The sequence below is a fragment of the Notolepis coatsorum genome (assembly GCF_963971535.1).
Source record: "Notolepis coatsorum genome assembly, chromosome: 17".
NCBI lineage: Eukaryota > Metazoa > Chordata > Actinopteri > Aulopiformes > Paralepididae > Notolepis > Notolepis coatsorum.
Window position 1 is genome coordinate 44,930,828 of NC_140181.1, and position 18,747 is coordinate 44,949,574.

Sequence of the window (18,747 nt, forward strand, 5' to 3'; positions counted from 1 at the left end):
ATGTACAAGGCGGAAGAGACCCTTCGGGGCTAAACCAATCAGAGAGGGTCTTCGCTGTACGCGGCTAGCCAATCAGAGAGCGTCTTCGCACACATAGGCTACAGGAAAGAAATCACACTGCTCAGACTGTTGTTCCATGGTATTTGAGATATCGCTTATCGCCACCTACTGGCCCGGCATGCTTGTTTATATGAGTTTCAAAATGTACGTCTGGACGTAGGTATTTTTTAAAACCGTGCCTTGTGGACAAGGATTATTTTGTATGGAGTGTGAAAATATCAGTTTTGAAAAATATCCATATACGTGTATTCAGGGCCTTATTCTTATTCAAGTTAGTTTTGGCTAAATCAAGGTTCAGAAGATTTCTAGCAATGTGTTAGAGGTGTTGATTTACCGGTATGGGCAGGCCCACAGGCTTGGGGGTGTACTGGCTGTACATATTCATAGGCACTGGAATGAACACTGGCACCGGAACTGGCACCGGAACGGGCAGCACTATCACCTTGGGGAAGTTGTCATCTGTGGGGAACAGAGAAAGAGGTAATATTGATCACAACTAAAAGGATTTGTAAATCCATGTCCATAATGACCATAACACCAATGACAATCCCGATCGGATCAGACAGATTGGAATTGGAACAGATCTCAGCATATTTCAATTGATCGGTATATTATAATCAAATTCAGATCCTTTTTTGTTAGATAAAAAAGAAAATTAAAACCATCAACACAATGGAGGCCAAACCCAAGATAAGTCGGGTTAACTCGCCAGCGGTTGGGCGCCAGACACGAGATATCTCGGGTTTTGGTAGTTTATTTTTATTAAATATTTGTATTCATTATTCATCCGGGGACCTTGGCGTTAGCATAGGGAATGAGTCTGAGATTGCCAAAGTGCACCCTTTGAAACGTTGTATCTTGGCCTGTGCGTCGATTATATGTCTCCGGTTGGAGTTTTCTTTGTCGGGCGAATGGAGCGGTTATAACGATCGGATTGAGATGCGTCAAATGCTCCCGATGCATGATGTGTGGTGGATTATGTGGGCGACATGATGGACATCAATACTTGGAATCGCCATCAGATAATTGGAATATTCTTTTTGGGGTACATCCTAGTGAAGATAAGGGCTATATGATATCAATCTTGCGTTGATCCAACCATGTCTTCACCCCCCGATCGGAACGTATGTGTGTAACGTTACTCCACAACGTATGCCGTTGGTGACGATCAAAGCATCAAAAAACAACCCCCTCCCCTCTTCATGCATTCATGATGAAACATAATACCTATGATATAGATTTGATTTGAGAATAATAGCGGGTCCAGGCAAGAAACGACAACGGTTATAGTATAATACACGTATAGGGCTATTCCTCAGCCTTTCAGGAATGACCCCAGACCACTGTAAAACCACTTATATTCACCACGGTATAACGCATGAATGTATGCATGGAAATATTATCTCTTTCTTGCATCTTGACCGGAAGAAAGTCACTGTCAAATGTATTGTATCCATGGCTATAATATAGAATATAGATTTAGCTCTACAAACAAGGTGACGCACTCCTATCTTTTAAAGTGTTGGCCTAGCTACAACGGGCCTAACTAATGGCTGGCGCTGAATGAGTTAATGGAAAGCTGTGATGAAGGCAAATCTTTTTTCTTTAAGCAGAACTATTTAATTACCAACCATATCTTACCAAAAAAAATGTATCTACTTTTTCTCCCCATTTTCTATTTTTCTCCCATCCCAATTTCGTATTATCCAATTCTACCCTCCCCTGTCTCGAACGTTGTTAGACCATGCCTCCCACTGGTCGGCTGCAATGTGGACCAAGCCTTGCATCACGTGTCCCCTCCGGTACACGAGGAGGCAGCTGTCGCATCTTTTCACCTGTACAGCGCGATCTCTCAGCGGCGAGGACTAACGCGCGGGAGGCTCACACTGCCCCTGTTGCTTCCTGATTCTGCTGTACAGGCGCACCAACCGACCTGTAGGAGTCGCTGTCCACAACGTCCGATCCCCACCCACCGGCTTTCCCACCCCCTAATACTGCCAATTGTATTAGTATGAACGACCAGCCAAGCCGGAAGCAATGCCGAGAGCTGGGCTCGAACCCAGCATCTCCTGCGTTAGTGGCGAGCGCCTTGCCCACTGCGCCACTTAGCCGCCCATATCTTACCTACATTGAAATGGTTCTAATGTAGTCTAAATTGATGTGTGCACTCTGCTATATTATCTAGGAAAATACAAATATTGGATCAGGACTACCTGCAGATACTCAATATTAAATGCCTCGGATCGGGATCAGGGGCAGAAAAACATGATGGGGACATGCCTAGATGAGACTGTGACAAGTCTATTGTTTAGCCTCTATTTTGTATTGATATTATGGGACACGTCTATTGATAGCCTCTATTTTGTATTGATATTATGGGACGAGTCTATTGATGGCCTCTATTTTGTATTGATATTATGCGACAAGTCTATTGACCACCGGCTCGGATCCACAGGAGTTCTGCTGAAGGCATTGTGGTGCAATAAGCCTCTACAAATAAATTTGCTGTCATTAACAGGATCTAATAATATAGTCGATTGTCATTGAGTTTCTTCCGGTCAAGATGCAAAAAACAGATAATTTTTTCATCCATACATTTACGTTTTATACCGTGGTGATTATGAGTATAGTTTTAGAGTAATTCTGTGTAATCCCAGGAAACACCCCCAAACAGCGTTTTACTGCATATAAATCGTGCCATTCCTCGCTTGGATCAATCTGAAATCAACGCTAGATTATCGGTATTCGTCACCAACGGAATACGTTACACAGTACATTACAGACACACGCTCCGATTGCGGGGAAGGAATTATCAGATCAACGCAAGATTGATAGCATATAGCCCTTACCTTGACTAGGATGTACTGCAAAAAGAATATTCCAATTATCTGATCGCCATTCCAAGTATTGATGTCGGTTGTGTTGCCAAGATAATCCACCAAAACACATGAACCGGCGGTGCTCGAGTCTCCCCAATCCATGTGTTATAAACGCTTGTCCTGCCTGAGAAGGAAAACCCGGACCGGACTTCATAGTTCGACGTACAGGCTAGAGCTGCCGCGGTTATTGCATTACCGCGGTATCGCTGTTACATCATGCCCACCGCAGAGTTTAGCTGAATACCGCATCACAGCTGTTTTTTATAATAATACTCTCAACCAAAGCAACGGAACAATTTTGATTGACAGTCGATTCTGCCAATTACGTCACACCGCTTGCACCCGCCTCTGCTGTTACCACCAATCGGCAAGTGCGTATTAGGTTTTTACTTCCCGATAGTCGGTCATTGATCAGAGCTCACAACACGGCTAATAACGTTAGCTCTCCGCCGGAGTGGACTACCATCGCTCCTCAGGAGTACTAAACGAGGCATAATGATTTTACTGCAACGAATGTTATAATAAAAGCCCTTCGTTCTATACACTTGTCTGATTGAAAACTTTATTAACAGACCGCAGAATGGGCACAACTCGGCACGCTCTGAGCAAAGAAAGGAACGGAGATATGAATTGAGTAATGCTTGCCTTGCTATGGTCCGGTAAATACGCTGATGTTATTGAATGTGTAACTATATAACGTTAATGCCACAAAACGAATGCCTTTGGAATCATAAGTAGTAACGTTATAATAATAATAAGAAGAAAGGGTCGGGGGGGTAACCGCCGGGCGCTACTACCACCCCTTCCCGCGACACCGAGTGAACGGCGCACGACCAGAGGGGAGACTTTGAATCCGTGTTTCGCTTTCAATGACGAATGCGTGCTTGCCGAATCCCAAACAATATTCATGCTGCAAAGTCATCCTCTAAAGATAGACATTTAGACTAGAGGCAGGCTATATGCTATAAAGAGTAGACTACAAAAAAAAATAAAAAATGCATTCAAACTTTTTTTATGCGGTAATAACCGCAGCGGTAGGAAATATTTCGCAAATTTGTGCGGTAAGGAAAACATCAATACCGCGGCAGCTCTAGTACAGGCTGAGCCAGAGAGATTCCAAGGATGTGCAATAGCGGCCGCAAGGTGTTAGGCGGCGGTATTGGACGTTTGCGGTATTGGACGTTTGGCTGGATGGATGGATTATGAAGGGAAATATCGAATAAAAGAAATAACGATGAAAACCCGACTTTTCTCGGGTTTGGCGCCCAACGTTCGGCGAGTTACCCCGACTTATATGGTGTCAACTGTGTTAACAAAAATAACTCCACGTTCACAGTTAGCAAAGGGCTGTTCTCTCTCTCTCCTCTCGTAAATCAAAACAAATCCCATGCAGAGGGTCGAGAAACAAATGGCAAAATCACCTTGCAACAGGAAGGGACAGGATTTATGTGAATTATGCTACAAATTGTTGTTTACTGTAATTATACCAAGGTATCACAAACAATCTGACGATGGGGCGGTCGGGTGACGTAGCGAAGATTGCGCTCGTCACCAATGCAAGAGGCTGCGGTCTCGACTCCCGGAGTCAGCATTGCCCTGCGGCTTGGGCCGGTCGTCATACTAACTCGTTTGGCTGAGTTAGGGGGAGGGAAGTCGTGGGTGGTAATCTGGCGTTGTGGACAGCGACGCCTACATGTCAGGTCTGGGCGCCTGCTCAGCGAAAGGCAGGAAATGGTGAAGGCAGTGTGACCTCCCACGCGTTACGCTTCACAAATGAGAGTCCTCGCTGCCAGGTGAGAAGAGAGCCACTGGCTGTCTCCACATGTGTCGGAGGAAGCATGTGGTGGACTTTAGGGTTCCCTTGTACCGACCAGTAGGAGGAACATGCGCACAACAACCAGGTAGGGGAGGGGGGGAATTGGCATAGCGACTAAATTGGGATGGGGAGAACATTTTTAAATCAGGCGGGAAAAAAAGAGGATAAAAAGAAAGAAAAAAAAATCTGACGATGATATATGACATGATATATTTTGTTGGAAATTATCTTTGTAGTATACATATATATACACCTGCATATATCTGCTTATGTATAGAAATGGAGCACTGCGCAAGTTTAGATTCTGAAAATCCATAAGACTAAGCATGGCAGCAACAACAAAACAATGTCCTATGAAACAGAGAAAATGCATTACCGGTAATTAAATGTAATGTGATTTAAAGTTGAGTAGATGATGCGTGCATGATAATGTTCTCAGAAGATGCAACGGTAACAACTAAACAATATATTCTGCGTGTGTGTTTATTAGGGATGCCCCGATCATGTTTTTTGCCACCGATACCGATTGTCTATGAGCCATATCGGCCGATACACTGCCAATACTGATGTTTTTTTTTTAACAACAACCAACAACACAATATCAACATCAACAGTAACAACAATACTAATAATAATAATGACAAAACAATAATAAATACAGATCTAAACTTAACTAACAAATACAAAAGAAAAATGGTTTTGTTATAGCAGCTGGCGCCTGGCAGTATTATACTGTAGGTCTAGCACAGGCATTCTCAAAGTCCGGACTCCGGTAACAACTGTCTCTGGACTCTGAGCAAATTATACTTTTCATATGTATTATCTGTATTATCTGCGAGACATCGCCACAAACGCAACGAGTCAAAATTCTCCGCTCTCTCTACTGCAAGCAGCGTCTTTGCATGTCTGACAGACTGCACTGTTTGTGTGTGTCTGTCAACTCTGCATTGGTCCAATCACATTCCCCCACCCACAGTCTGTGAATCAGAGGCAGAGTATGGCTGGTCTTCACGGCATGCTCGCTGTGCCTTTCAGTGACCAGCTGGGAGAGTGTAGCAGGGCTGAGAGAGTACTCGTCTCGACTACACATAACCCTCGTCACTCCCTGGTACCGTTTTCTACTTTCTTGACTTTTTGTGTGTGTGTGTGTGTGAGCACAGCGGTGTCTGCGTTTATAATTATTTCATGAAATTGGGTCCGTATCTTCATTTTACATATATTTTCATTATGTCAAAAGATTATGATTTGAAACGCTCTAAAACAAAAGTTATTAGTATAGGGGTACAACGTTGTGCCTGGCGTCCGTTTTCATCAGCTCCACTCCCATGTTAAAAGGCATTTTTTTTATCTGCACTCATTCGTTCAATTCTAGATATAATTATCAAATGCAATCTGTTTACACACTGTCAGTGGTCAAGCTTTCGAGGCATGATGCTGTTAACGATGTAAAACACACGGTGGCGCAATTGCTCTACAGCTCACTTTGCCGGCCACTAAGCAGGCAGGATGCCGTGATTATGCTGGGGAATGTGGCTGAAATGGCACCATACTGCTCCGGGGGGGGGGGGGGGGGGGTGCGAGACAGCGCTCACCACATCTCTGTGGTGTTATCATAGTTTAGACCAGGGGTCAGCAACCTTTTTGACATGGAGTGCCTGTTTGAAATATAGTTGTAACTAGTGTGCCTCAACAATATTCCATGCATCGTAATTTTTTTTCTGATAATCAGGTATTTTTAATGATAATTTTTACATTATTACATCATTATTGTTATTGTTATTATTAACAATATTATTATGATGGTTGTATCAACCCTAAATCTGAGTTGGGGGGGGGGGGGGATGCAATGCAGACAAACAGCTGCATACAGTGCGACAATTTCACTCACATTTGCCCATTCATTTTTGGACACATCACACACCATCGGTGTGTGTACTGTACGTGTGCTGTCATAGCTCCACCTACAGGCCTAATGGAGAACACCAGGAGAACACCAGGATATGAATGGAGGGTGAATGTGAGGTATATCGTGTAAATAAGTTTTGATTGATCGCAAGACTACACTGTAAAAAAATAATAATAATAATAAGTTACCAGAACTTAAAAATATTGAGTTCAGTTACTGTGCATTAAGGTTTTCAGTTTTCAATCCATAATAAGTTAACAGAAAAATAAGTACACAACCACATTATTTCAACCTAATAAAACTATGTTTATTGTCATTGTTTTAAGAACACAAGTTGACTTGGTAATACTCACATTTTGAGTAAAAAAAAAATGACTTTTAACATGTGCAATGTTCAATGAAATAGAAAAATAAATAATAAAAATTGTTGATTAATCCCACTGGTCACAATGGTGACCGTAATAATGTTTTTGTTATAAGGCTCTGCAAATGTTACTGAATGATGTAGCAATGTATTTCCAGCTAAATTGAAATAATAAACAAATAAAGGGTCTCAATTAAATATGTGGTAGTAAAAAGAACATGTGGGAGGATTTCAACAAGATAAATGCGACAACAGTGCAAAATATTTCACTATAATATTTCAGAGCAAAAAAAAAAAAAAAAAAAATTTTTTTTTTTTTTTACTGCTGCCCCCTGTGCCTATGCAAATGCCCCCGCGTGCCTATGCAGGCACGCGTGCCTAGGGTTGCCTACCCCTGGTTTAGACCATCTATGTGGGCCGGGTCTATTGGTATGACGAACAGGAAGTAAGGTGAGTGCCCGGCCAATAGGAATGGGGCTGGGGACTATGTATAGGAGGGGAGTTCAAGGTAACGAGAGGGTTAACTGACGTGATTGCGATGGTAAATAAATGACCAGATCAGTTCACAGTTGTGGTCTCACGTTATTCCAAGAATACGCGACATGGTGTCAGAAGTGCTGTGAAACAGATCAAACGGTCTACCTCGGAGGTGGAATAAAGAGGCTTCATGAGTGACAAGGAGGAGAAAGAGCAGCCAGGTAGAAGCGGAGGTAGCATCATGGCTAACGTACCTGCGGCTACTTTCAACATCCAACCGCCTGAGCCCTTTGATTTCTCCAAGCCGCTCGAGTGGACTAAATGGATCAGGAGATTCGAGAGGTTCCGTCAGGCAAGCAATTTAACTGCAAACTCAGAAGAAAATCAGGTAAACACGTTGATTTACTGTATGGGAGATGAAGCGGATGATGTTTTGAGAGGCTTGAATCTCAGTGCTACAGACCAGCTGGAATACGGTAAAGTGCGAGATGGCTTTCAGTCTTTCTTTGTTGTGAAAAAGAACATTGTGTATGAACGTGCACGTTTTAACATGCGCAAGCAGGAAGCAAACGAGACTGTGGATGCATTTATTACTTCACTGTATGGATTAGCAGAGCACTGCAATTATGGGACGTTGCATGATGAGCTAATTAGGGACAGGATCGTAGTGGGACTGGCTAACACACATCTCTCAGAACGCATGCAGATGGAGAAAAATCTAGACCTGGAAAAAGCCATTAACATGGCTAGACAATCAGAAGAGATTAAAAAACAGCAACACACACTGAGGAGCGATGCCGGGTGTGTAAGACTCATGGATAGTGTTAGCTCTATGGACAGAGTGTTTAAAGGCAGGCAGCAGTATGACAAGCCTAGTTTCACCAAAAATAAGAGTTATGGAGCACACAGCAGCCAGAGTAAAAATCAAAACAGCTCACAGTGTTACAAATGTGGGGGCGGACCCCATCCTAAACACGAGTGCCCTGCAAATGAGGTCAGGTGCCATTCCTGTGGGAAAATGGGTCACTACCAGCATGTGTGCCGTGCTGGTAAGGCTGTGCATGGTATTGAGGAAGAAGAGGAAAGGGGCTATTTTCTTGGCTCGGTGACATCTGAGCAAGAGGCATGGACTGCTGAGATAGGCATAATGGGGAAAAGCATCGTTTTCAAATTGGACACCGGAGCGGATGTTACGGCTGTGTCACAGACAATGTTTAACAGTATATTTTCCCATGCACAGCAGCCTCTTCTCCAGAAAGCAGAGAGACCCTTATTGGGTCCAGGACGGGTTCCGTTGGATGTGTCGGGTTTCGCCAGACTGCAGCTGAGAAAGGGAGCCAAACATACCACGGAGAAAGTCTATGTGGTCAAAAATCTGAGTACGCCATTGCTCGGGTTGCCAGCCATAATAGCCCTGGGCCTGCTCATCCGTGTCAACAGTGTGGACAAGGGGACCCTCAAGACGAGCTACCCAAAGCTATGCAGTGGGCTGGGTATGGTACGTAGATCATATCACATTAAGCTTACACCCAATGCTGTGCCGATTTCCTTGAAAACCCCCAGGAGAATTCCACTGCCGTTGGTGGGGAAGGTCAAGGAAGAACTCCAACGCATGGAAAGGCTGGGTGTTATCAGCCGCGTGAAGGAGCCGACCGCCTGGTGCGCCGGCATGGTGGTCGTACCCAAGAAAGAGACAGAGAAGGTGCGTTTATGTGTGGACTTGACAGGCTTGAATGAGTATGTGTGCCGTGAAAAGTACATTTTACCGTCAGTAGAGCAGAATCTCGGGACACTTGCGGGATATTCAGCAAATTGGATGCCAACATGGGGTTCTGGCAGATTCCACTCACGAAGGAATCAGCCAAGTACACCACGTTCATTACACCCTTTGGCCGATTCCACTTTAACCGTCTTCCATTTGGAATCGCCTCAGCACCTGAACACTTCCAGTGCATGATGGCGGAGGTCATAGAGGGGCTAGAAGGGGTGGTCTGCCACATTGATGATCTATTAGTGTGGGGGTGGGACCAGGAAGAGCATGATGCTCGACTCCATGCTGTGCTACAAAGAGTGGAAAAAGCTGGCCTCACCCTGAATGTGGACAAATGTGAGTTCTCCAAGAGTGAAATGCTTTTCCTGGGTCACATCATCACATCGGAGGGCATCCGCCCTGACCCGAGGAAGACAGAGGCCATCACAGAGTTGGCGGAGCCTACGAACGTTACTGAATTGAGGAGTTTTCTCGGCATGGTCAATCAGCTGGGAAAGTTCATCCCTTAGCTGGCCGAGACTGATAAGCCGCTTCGGGACCTCCTCTCAAAGAGAAATTGTTGGGTCTGGGACGTGGACCAGGCTATGGCGTTTGAAGCGCTGAAGAAGGCACTGTGTTCTGCTCCTGTGCTGGCTATGTATGACCCGAACAGAGACACTAAAGTGTCAGCTGATGCATCATCATATGGATTGGGAGGCGTTCTTCTCCAGAGAGAGGAGGAGGGATGGAAGCCTGTGGCGTATGCATCACGCTCGCTCAATCCAACTGAGCAGCGTTACGCGCAGGTAGAGAAGGAGGCGCTAGCCCTCACATGGGCCTGTGAAAGGTTCCGGGATTACCTCATAGGGAAACATTTCTGCCTGGAGACCGACCACAAACCCCTACTCAGTCTACTTGGAGCCCAAGCACTGGATCTGCTGCTGCCAAGAATCCAGCGCTTCAGAATGAGGCTCATGCGCTACTCATACTCCATTGTGCATGTACCAGGAAAGTCACTTTGGACAGCAGACATGCTGTCGCGTGCACCTGTGGAGTCACGTATGTCTGCAGGAGATAAAGAGCTGATGGAGAGCACCAACATATACGTGGACTTTGTTCTCGAGAGTCTACCTGTCAGTGCCTCATACGTGGAAAACCTGAAAGAACAGCTGAAAGCTGACAGTGTTTGCTCACGTATTATAACACTGTGCACTGAAGGATGGCCAGCGCATGTAAAAGAGGAACCGCTGTTGAAAAACTACTGGCCAGAGCGAGATACACTCACAGTGGAAGATGGACTACTGTTGAAAGGAGCACGGCTTGTAATACCAGCAACAATGCAAAATGATGTGCTGGCCAAAATACATGAGGGACACCAAGGCGTGGTGAAATGTAAAGCGCGCGCATCAGTCCGTGTGGTGGCCAGGACTCGGGCAGCAAATAAATAGCATGGTACTCAACTGCAGGACATGTATACAAGAGCGCCATAACCACAGAGAGCCACTCATGGTGTCTGAACGCCCTGAAAGACCATGGCAGAAGTTGGGGGCAGATCTGTTTGTCTTGGGAAGCAAGACATACCTGCTCGTTGTCGACTACTTCTCCAGGTATGTTGAGATTGCACTATTATCTCACACCAGGTCCACCGACATCATCGTTCACCTCAGCTCAATCTTCGCCCGCCATGGCATTCCAGAGGTCCTGATGTCAGATAATGGGCCACAGTTTTCTGGACAGGCCTTCGCGTCCTTTGCAGCTACATATGGATTCAGGCATGTCACCAGCAGCCCGAGGTTTCCCCAAAGTAATGGCGAAGCGGAACGCGCAGTCCAGACAGTAAAAAATCTGCTGAAAAAGGCTGGAGACCCTTATCTGGCTCTACTCGCCTCCAGAGCCACACCTCTCCAGAGTGGTTACAGCCCGGCTCAACTTCTCATGGGCCAACGTCTCCGCACTACTGTGCCGACCATTCCCTCCCAGCTGGTTCCTGCGCTGCCGGACTGCAGTGCGTTCGCTCGGAAGGAGGAGAAGAGGCGTGGGGGATGCTGAAACTTACAACAAACGTCACCGTGCCAAAGCTCTCAGTGACTTGTCACCAGGAGAACAAGTATGGGTCACTGACGCTGAAGAGTCTGGGACAGTGCTCCAGAAACACTCCACTCCAAGGTCATACTTGGTGGATCTACCTCAGGGGGTGGTGAGACGCAACCGCCTGCACCTGATACCTCTTCAGACATTTGAGCAGGACAGAGGTTCCCCACTACAGCACCAAACGCCAGAGCCAACTCTTGAGCAGGCTGAGCCAACTCCTGAGCAGGCTCCCATGTCACCGGGTGTGGTATCCCAAGCCGCACCTAAAGGGACTCTCACTCTCAAAACCCGGTCTGGGAGAACTGTAGTGAAACCTAATAGGCTTGACCTGTGAACTGGGGGGGGGGAGGGGATCTGAAATTGTTTATAAAAAAAAAAAAAAAAAAAAAAAGGCCACAAATGTATAAGACAAATTAAATGTATGTAAATATGGTATGTAGAATGTAAATGGTATAGTCTAGTATAAGGCACTATGAATAATAATGTTTGGTTAACAGGGTTAAACAGGGACAGACCTTTCTACACAAGAGGCAGAATAATCCTCTAAGGTTTGAGGAGACAAAGGCAGTCTACCCTTTTGTTCTCAAGAAAGGGGAGATGTGGTGTTACCATAGTTTAGACCATCTATGTGGGCCGGGTCTATTGGTATGACGAACAGGAAGTAAGGTGAGTGCCCGGCCAATAGGAATGGGGCTGGGGACTATGTATAGGAGGGGAGTTCAAGGTAACGAGAGGGTTAACTGACGTGATTGCGATGGTAAATAAATGACCAGATCAGTTCACAGTTGTGGTCTCACGTTATTCCAAGAATATGCGACAATCTCCACCTCTCTTCCGCATCCTCTCCCCTATCGTGTGTCACGCTGACATACAAGCCCCCCAACCCGGCCCCCCACTTCGATGCGGAACTGTCACTAGTGCTCCATTCGCGGAAGTACTCTGGTGCTCCGCCGACATCGATCTGTGTTCAGAATTATACCGGGAGATTGAGTGATGCTCGCCCGCAGAATATAATAATAATAATAGCGCTTACTAACGTTTAGCGTCTCCGCTATTTCTGACCGAATTAGTCAACCTTTCTTTTTTATAATGGCAGATTCTTATTCACAGGGATTTTGTCGAGTTTACACACGCTGTAATGTGGTATCAAAAATGTATAGAAATATGATGAATATGACTGTTTCTCCGTTTTTTTCAATAAAAACGGACGTGGTATCAAACGAACACAAATTTAAGTGGTTAAAATTCGGAAATATTTGTAATTTGTTACAGATATCTTGAGATTAGGCTATTAATGTTAATCATGGGGACATATTTTTTTTTAAATAGTAAACAGTTAAAATTATATGGATTTGATCATTTAATATCTTAGGCCAGTGAGTGTCAAAATCCTAGGGAGCCACAGGAAAACTCCAACATTTTGGGAATCTACCCTGGAGTTAGACAAGAAGATTCATACCCTTTTTCTTCTCTCTGCATGCAGTAGGAGTAGGAAGACATGCACCGTTAGCCTAGCTTAGAGTCAGTCACTGGAAGTAGGTTCCTCCATTAGCCTAGTTCCAAACGTCTTCCTACTCCTACTGCATGCAGAGAAGAAAAAGGTATGCATCTTCTTGTCTAACTCCAGGGTTCCCAAAATGTTGGAGTGTTAAGATACATACCCTTTTCTTCTCTGTGCATGCAGTAGGAGTAGGAAGACGTGCACCGTTAGCCTAGCGTCAGTCACTGGAAGTAGGTTCCTCCATTAGCCTAGTTCCCAACGTCTTCCTACTCCTACTGCATGCACAGAGAAGAAAAAGGTATGTACAGGTATCTTCTTGTCTAACTCCAGGGAAGATGGCAAATAAGCAAATTTCCCAAAATGTTGGAGTTTTCCTGTAATGGCTGGTCGTCCAGCCCTATACATTTCATGACTTTTTTTGTTATCGCCTAGCCTTCTGACTATCACGGTTATACACATGGATGCTCTCTAAAGTAGTTTGCATTAGCGGTCGTTTTGGTTCTTAATCTGCCTATTTATTTTTACTCCGCGCCGTCCGCGGTAAGCTTAACGAACTCGCCATGCTCCTCTGGGTGATCCTCCTCTGGGACTTCAAGTGTCTTATTAAATTTGTTGTGTTGAAACGTTTTACATTGCTTCCCCCACGAGGTATTTTATCCGGGCATACATTGCAGATCTGTCTCAGACACTTTGTAATAGTTCCACACAGCTGACATCATGTTTTAGGTTACTTAACATGCGACAATGACACCAACTCCGCTGAGAATTGGTTGCGTCATCGATCGGTTTTCGCAATCGGCATCTAGAAAGCATTATCGGAATTCCCCAATCTCATATTTATACTGAATATCGGCCGATCGATCAGGGCATCCCTAGTGTTTATGTGTGTGATGCGTTTCCTGCTTACCTGTTTGTGCCTCATTGTTGACCATCTGTGCTACTTTACAGGTCACTGCCTTCTTCTGGACCGTAGGGTTAGTATAGGTCTTTAGGAGCCATGGCAAAATGTCTGCAGGGTCTCTCACTGGGTCTGTCTGCGTACCGGCCTTGAGGAAAGACCCAAGATCAACTCGTTCAGTGTGTATAGGTGATATCAAAAAATAAATGACTCCCACTGTCATGCCTCCCACTCACAAAGCAGGCAACTTCTTGGATCTCATATTCTCCCGTAACTCCAGCATCATTAACACCACGGTAACTCCCCTGCATGTATCTGACCATTCCTTCATATCCTTCTCACTAACTCTCATGCTTAACCGAAAGCCCTCCACTCCAACTCAAACCATCTCAGTCAGACGCAACCTGCCCTCCCTATCCCCCTCCACCCTCTCCTCTGACATACTATCTGCTCTACCTTTTTTTAAACCAGTCAGGCTGGGAAATTCATCTAATTTCATTTTCAATTACAATTAGACAATTATGAAAACAGGATAATCTCACTCTCAGCTCGGTCGTGTTTTTCAGTTGAATTATATTTAAGGTTCAAAGAAATACACTGTTAACCCTTTTACACTGTTTTAAATTTTGAAATTTTGTATTATCATTATTTTTATATATAAAGTTCAATAAATGCATGATGTTTACAAAGCCAATGAGTAATCATGTTAAATAATGGTGAGCTCATTCTTGACCAGCTACAAACCAGCCTTCTGGTTGTTGGTACTAACAAATCCAACAGGAAATCAACTGTAGTCCCACACTGTTCCCCGTTTATTCCCATTTTCCAACTTACATGTTGCAGGATCTTCATTTCAACCTCGGAAAACCTTCCTGTGGAAACAGAACATGAGTTGGAAAAAGAACACTGAACAGCTACTTCCACCGGGCAAACAGACTACGGACGGATAGACTCTGCGTGTGATAAACATGAGCATACACACAAAATCACCTTAAGAGCCTTAACCACACAAGCAGACGTATTACATGCACACACTTCTGCTAACATATACCTTGTATAGTTTGAATAGATAGAATACATGATGTGTATTATGTCCAGTTTATAGTGCTTGTTGACGTGTTGTTTTGTTTCCTTGTCTATCCGTTGGTTGTTTTTATTTTCTGTTTATTCTATACTTTTCTTTGTTCTTAGCTATGTGAAGCACTTTGGTTGACAAGTGTCATGTCTAAATGTGCTATATAAATAAATTTAATTGATTGATAGTCTATAGTTATTTATAGCTTATTCAGTTTATAGTTAGTTTATATTTATAGTTTACAGTTATAGTTTGTATAGATAGAATATACGTTGTGTATTATGTTTACAAATCTACTACAGTTGAGCCGGGAAAAACAAGCATCTCATGTTTGTCTGAATGCATGTACATTTATAAAAAGCTGTGACAATAAAATTATCTGAATCTGAATGAGTCAGCCTAAAGACCAGTCAGCACTCATACACAATCAGCACTCCTAATGAGATGAGTGAAGAGTGAGGACAGCATCAATACAACTCAGCTAAATATAGCATGAACTAATGTGTGCAGATGACTTCAGTCAGTAAAACGATGTGGTAACAGAAGAGAAGAGTTATCATATTGATTAAGGCCATCTCTACGAGTGAATAAGGTGTATGTGTGCACCTTGCAGCGCAGCGTTGGTGAAGTCATTGGGCCGGCCAGTGGGAACGCTAGCAAGCGAGATCACGCTGGCGATGACAGGAGTGGGGTCCGTTTTCTCTGTAGATCCGGATTATGGAATTATCGTGACATAGACGGGAAGAGAGAGACAGAGAGGGGATGAGCACAATGAAAAGATATAAGACAAATGTTATGACCGTGGACGGTTAAAGGTGGGGTAGGCAATTTCAGAGAAGTGAGAAACAGTGAGTTTACATGTCCAGCAGAAATAGAGCTCTGCATCATTTCTCAAGCACGGTGCTGTGGCAATAAAGGCTTTCCACAGACTGCCAGAGGAAAGCAGCCTTAAAGGAATTATTATGTCAATTAAGTAGAATTTGTCAAGTTTCAGTAAAGTATGGAAGTACATCTGCAAGTAAGCTAGTGACCACTGTGCCTGTCGTCCACTGTCAACACCACCATTCCTCCCAGGTGTCAGGCTCCTCATTCACCTCCATAAATTTTTTGGAGCTAGTCTACATATGCTACTTCTGAAGTATAAACAAACTATAGCTGTGAGTCAAAGGTACGCATTTGTTTTGGTCCTTACCGATTTTTTTACTTTGAAAAATAAATGTAGATCTGGTAGATTTGTTATATGTTTGAGTGTGCTATGTATCTTATTCTTTACCCTGCATAGAATGTTGGGGAGTGGTTACCTACAGTATGGTTACCTGCTGCCTGGCTGGAGAAAAGACATGCATTGCTATTCCTTGCACTATTTGGGCAACTTTACACAATTCCTGTGAGTCTATGGAAGACTTATGTACGTTTTTTTTCCAAATAATTCATTGTTTTATATTTCTAATGAAGTACTCAAAAGCATAATTTTTCAGCCTCAGGATTTCAGGCTGTTATTGGATGGGCTCCGCCCATAAGCGCTTTGGGTGACAGTCACCCACACAGCGTGATACATACGAGAGAGAGTGAGAGAGAGAACGAGTAAGAGAGAGAGAGATGCGTCCCAGACACAGACGCAGTCAAGTTTGTGTGTAAATGCTCCGACGAGGTAGAGAGAGAGGAGAGATGAGTCCCCGACGCCTGAATACTTTCCACAACAAATTTGTGTTTCCTCTGATTGGCCACGCGCGTTTCTGGTCATGTGACATGTACGCCCAATCGTGGGACCGCAAGTTTTTGGATGGTTAAGCTTAGGCGCTCTTTTGAAGTTGGTTAAGGTTAGAGTTTGTCTTAGAGCATGGCGATAGAACGCCTGCCCTGATTCCAATCTCAGTGATAAACTAGGCGTTAAGTAGTTTGCAGGCTGTTAGACCCGGAAATAGGCGCAGAACTTGCCGTCCCACGATTGGCGCACGTCACATGACCAGAAACGCGCGTGGCCAATCGGAGCGCAAAACTCGAACGCAGAAACACGTATTTGTTGTGGAAAGCATAGACGCGTCCCCAACACACACGCAGTCAAGTTTGTGTGTAAATGCTCCGACGAGGGAGAGAGATGGCACACACATTTTTACACACACACTTCTGCACGGTCCCGCCGGTCCCTCTCTCTCTCTCGTTCTCTGCCTGTCAAAACCCGTTTGAGGAAGTGTCGGGTTACACTATGCGCTACAACCATAGAGGGGGCGTTACTGCAGATCAGTACCTTATTCACGTCAGCAATACCGTCAAATCAGAACAGCTTAGTTGAGTGAGGGAAGATCTCGTGAACTCGAGACTAGACTGATGAGTCAATATGATAATTAACGACACAGACCACATTGATATAATCCCAAATTGCTAGGAAATAATGCTAAACACTGGAAAAGGCCATTTATAATGCATGGGACCTTTAACATTCTGTGAGAAGTTGACAGTTCAAAGGTCAAACTACACCTCAAGTGAGAAATAGTTCCTTTACTGATCATTTGAAAATGGCAACATAAGCTAAAAGAAAAAAAAAGTACATTTGACACAGAAAAATATAGTACACAGAATAATATTGCTGCATGGTTTGTTTATACTTCAGAAGTATGATAGTGGATTTTAGACTTGGTCCTCAAAATGAATGGAAGTGAATGAGGAGCCCGACACCTGGGATGAATGGTGGTGTTGACAGCGGATGACAAAAGACGGTTGCTAGCTTACTTGTAGATGACCATAGACTACGGTTAGATAATCGTGTTTACAGCCTCCTCGTGATCGTTATCACCTTCCGTGAAGTCTCCGCGTTGTGTTTATTTGTTGTGGCAATCGTTCGGTGGAATTCTGTCCTCCCACGCTCTTACATAGCTGTAACACTGTCCCCGTTAATGCATCCGGACAAAAGGTACTGGAGTCATCGTCTCATATCAGAAAGGAGGATTGTTTATTTGCATAAACCAAAGTTCTCGTACAGAAGGAAACAAATTGAAAGTCTTTTAGAGGTATAAGAAACTAAAAGATTTTTTTTTTTAATCCACTTTCTATTTTTCTCCCATCCCAATTACCCGCTGTGCCAATTCTCCCCTCCCCTGTCTTGAAAGTTTCTCGCATATGCCCCCCACTAGCCGGTTGTAGGGAGGATAGAAGCCTTGCATCACGTGTCCCCTCCGATACACGAGGAGGCAGCCTGTCACATCTTTTCACCTGCCAGAGCGGACTCTCATTGGCGAGGTGTAACGTGTGGGAGGCTCACACTACCCCCGCCATTTCCTGTGTCTGCTGTGCAGGCGTCCCCAACCTACCCGTAGGAGTCGCTGTCCACAACGTCCAGATTACCACCCATCGACTTCCACCCGCTAACTCTGCCAATTGAGTTAGTATGACGACTGGACAAGCCGGAGGCAACGCAGACAGCCGGAGTTGAACCCGGTGTCTCTTGCGTTGGTGACGAGCGTAATGTCCGCTGCGCCACCCAGCCGCCTAATAGATTCCATCTCTCGATACCCGCTGTGGTTCTGCGGCCTGTCCTGTTAGCCGGTAGCTATCTCTCTACCTCATGGTCTCCCATGCCCCCAAGTTTCAAGTTTGTTTATTATATGTCACAACAAAATACAGAATACTTTATATAAAATGCTTATTTCTGAAAGAGCCCCTGAGAGTGTGCTACATACAGTAAAAAAAAAGTTATTAAGTAGTAAGTAAAGTCAATATACATATATACACAATATGCAACACAGAGTAAAATGAGTAACAGTGAAGTACAATGCAGAAATTAGACGGGGTACAAAACTTAGGGTAGGGTGCAAATGAGGTATGGATGTAGTGCAAATCTCTTTAATAATAGATAAATATAAAGTGTGTTAAGAGTGTCTAAAGTGAGTAAAGTGAGTGGTAGGTGAGTGTTTGTTCAAAGTGAGTGTGCAC

At 44.3% G+C, this 18,747-nt stretch overlaps 1 protein-coding gene across 1 annotated transcript in view; it reads right to left on the reverse strand.

Annotated features, from left to right (window-relative positions):
* LOC311244253 (uncharacterized protein) overlaps positions 1–18,747 on the reverse strand; it is a 62,967-nt gene that overhangs the window by 14,128 nt on the left and 30,092 nt on the right. Inside the window, exons 7-10 of the mRNA XM_084333661.1 lie at positions 15,424–15,519; positions 14,577–14,614; positions 13,752–13,890; positions 395–519 (exon numbers count right to left, since the gene is read on the reverse strand). Of these exons, the coding sequence (XP_084189787.1) occupies positions 395–519; positions 13,752–13,890; positions 14,577–14,614; positions 15,424–15,519 (398 nt within the window). The remainder of the gene's footprint in view (positions 1–394; positions 520–13,751; positions 13,891–14,576; positions 14,615–15,423; positions 15,520–18,747) is intronic.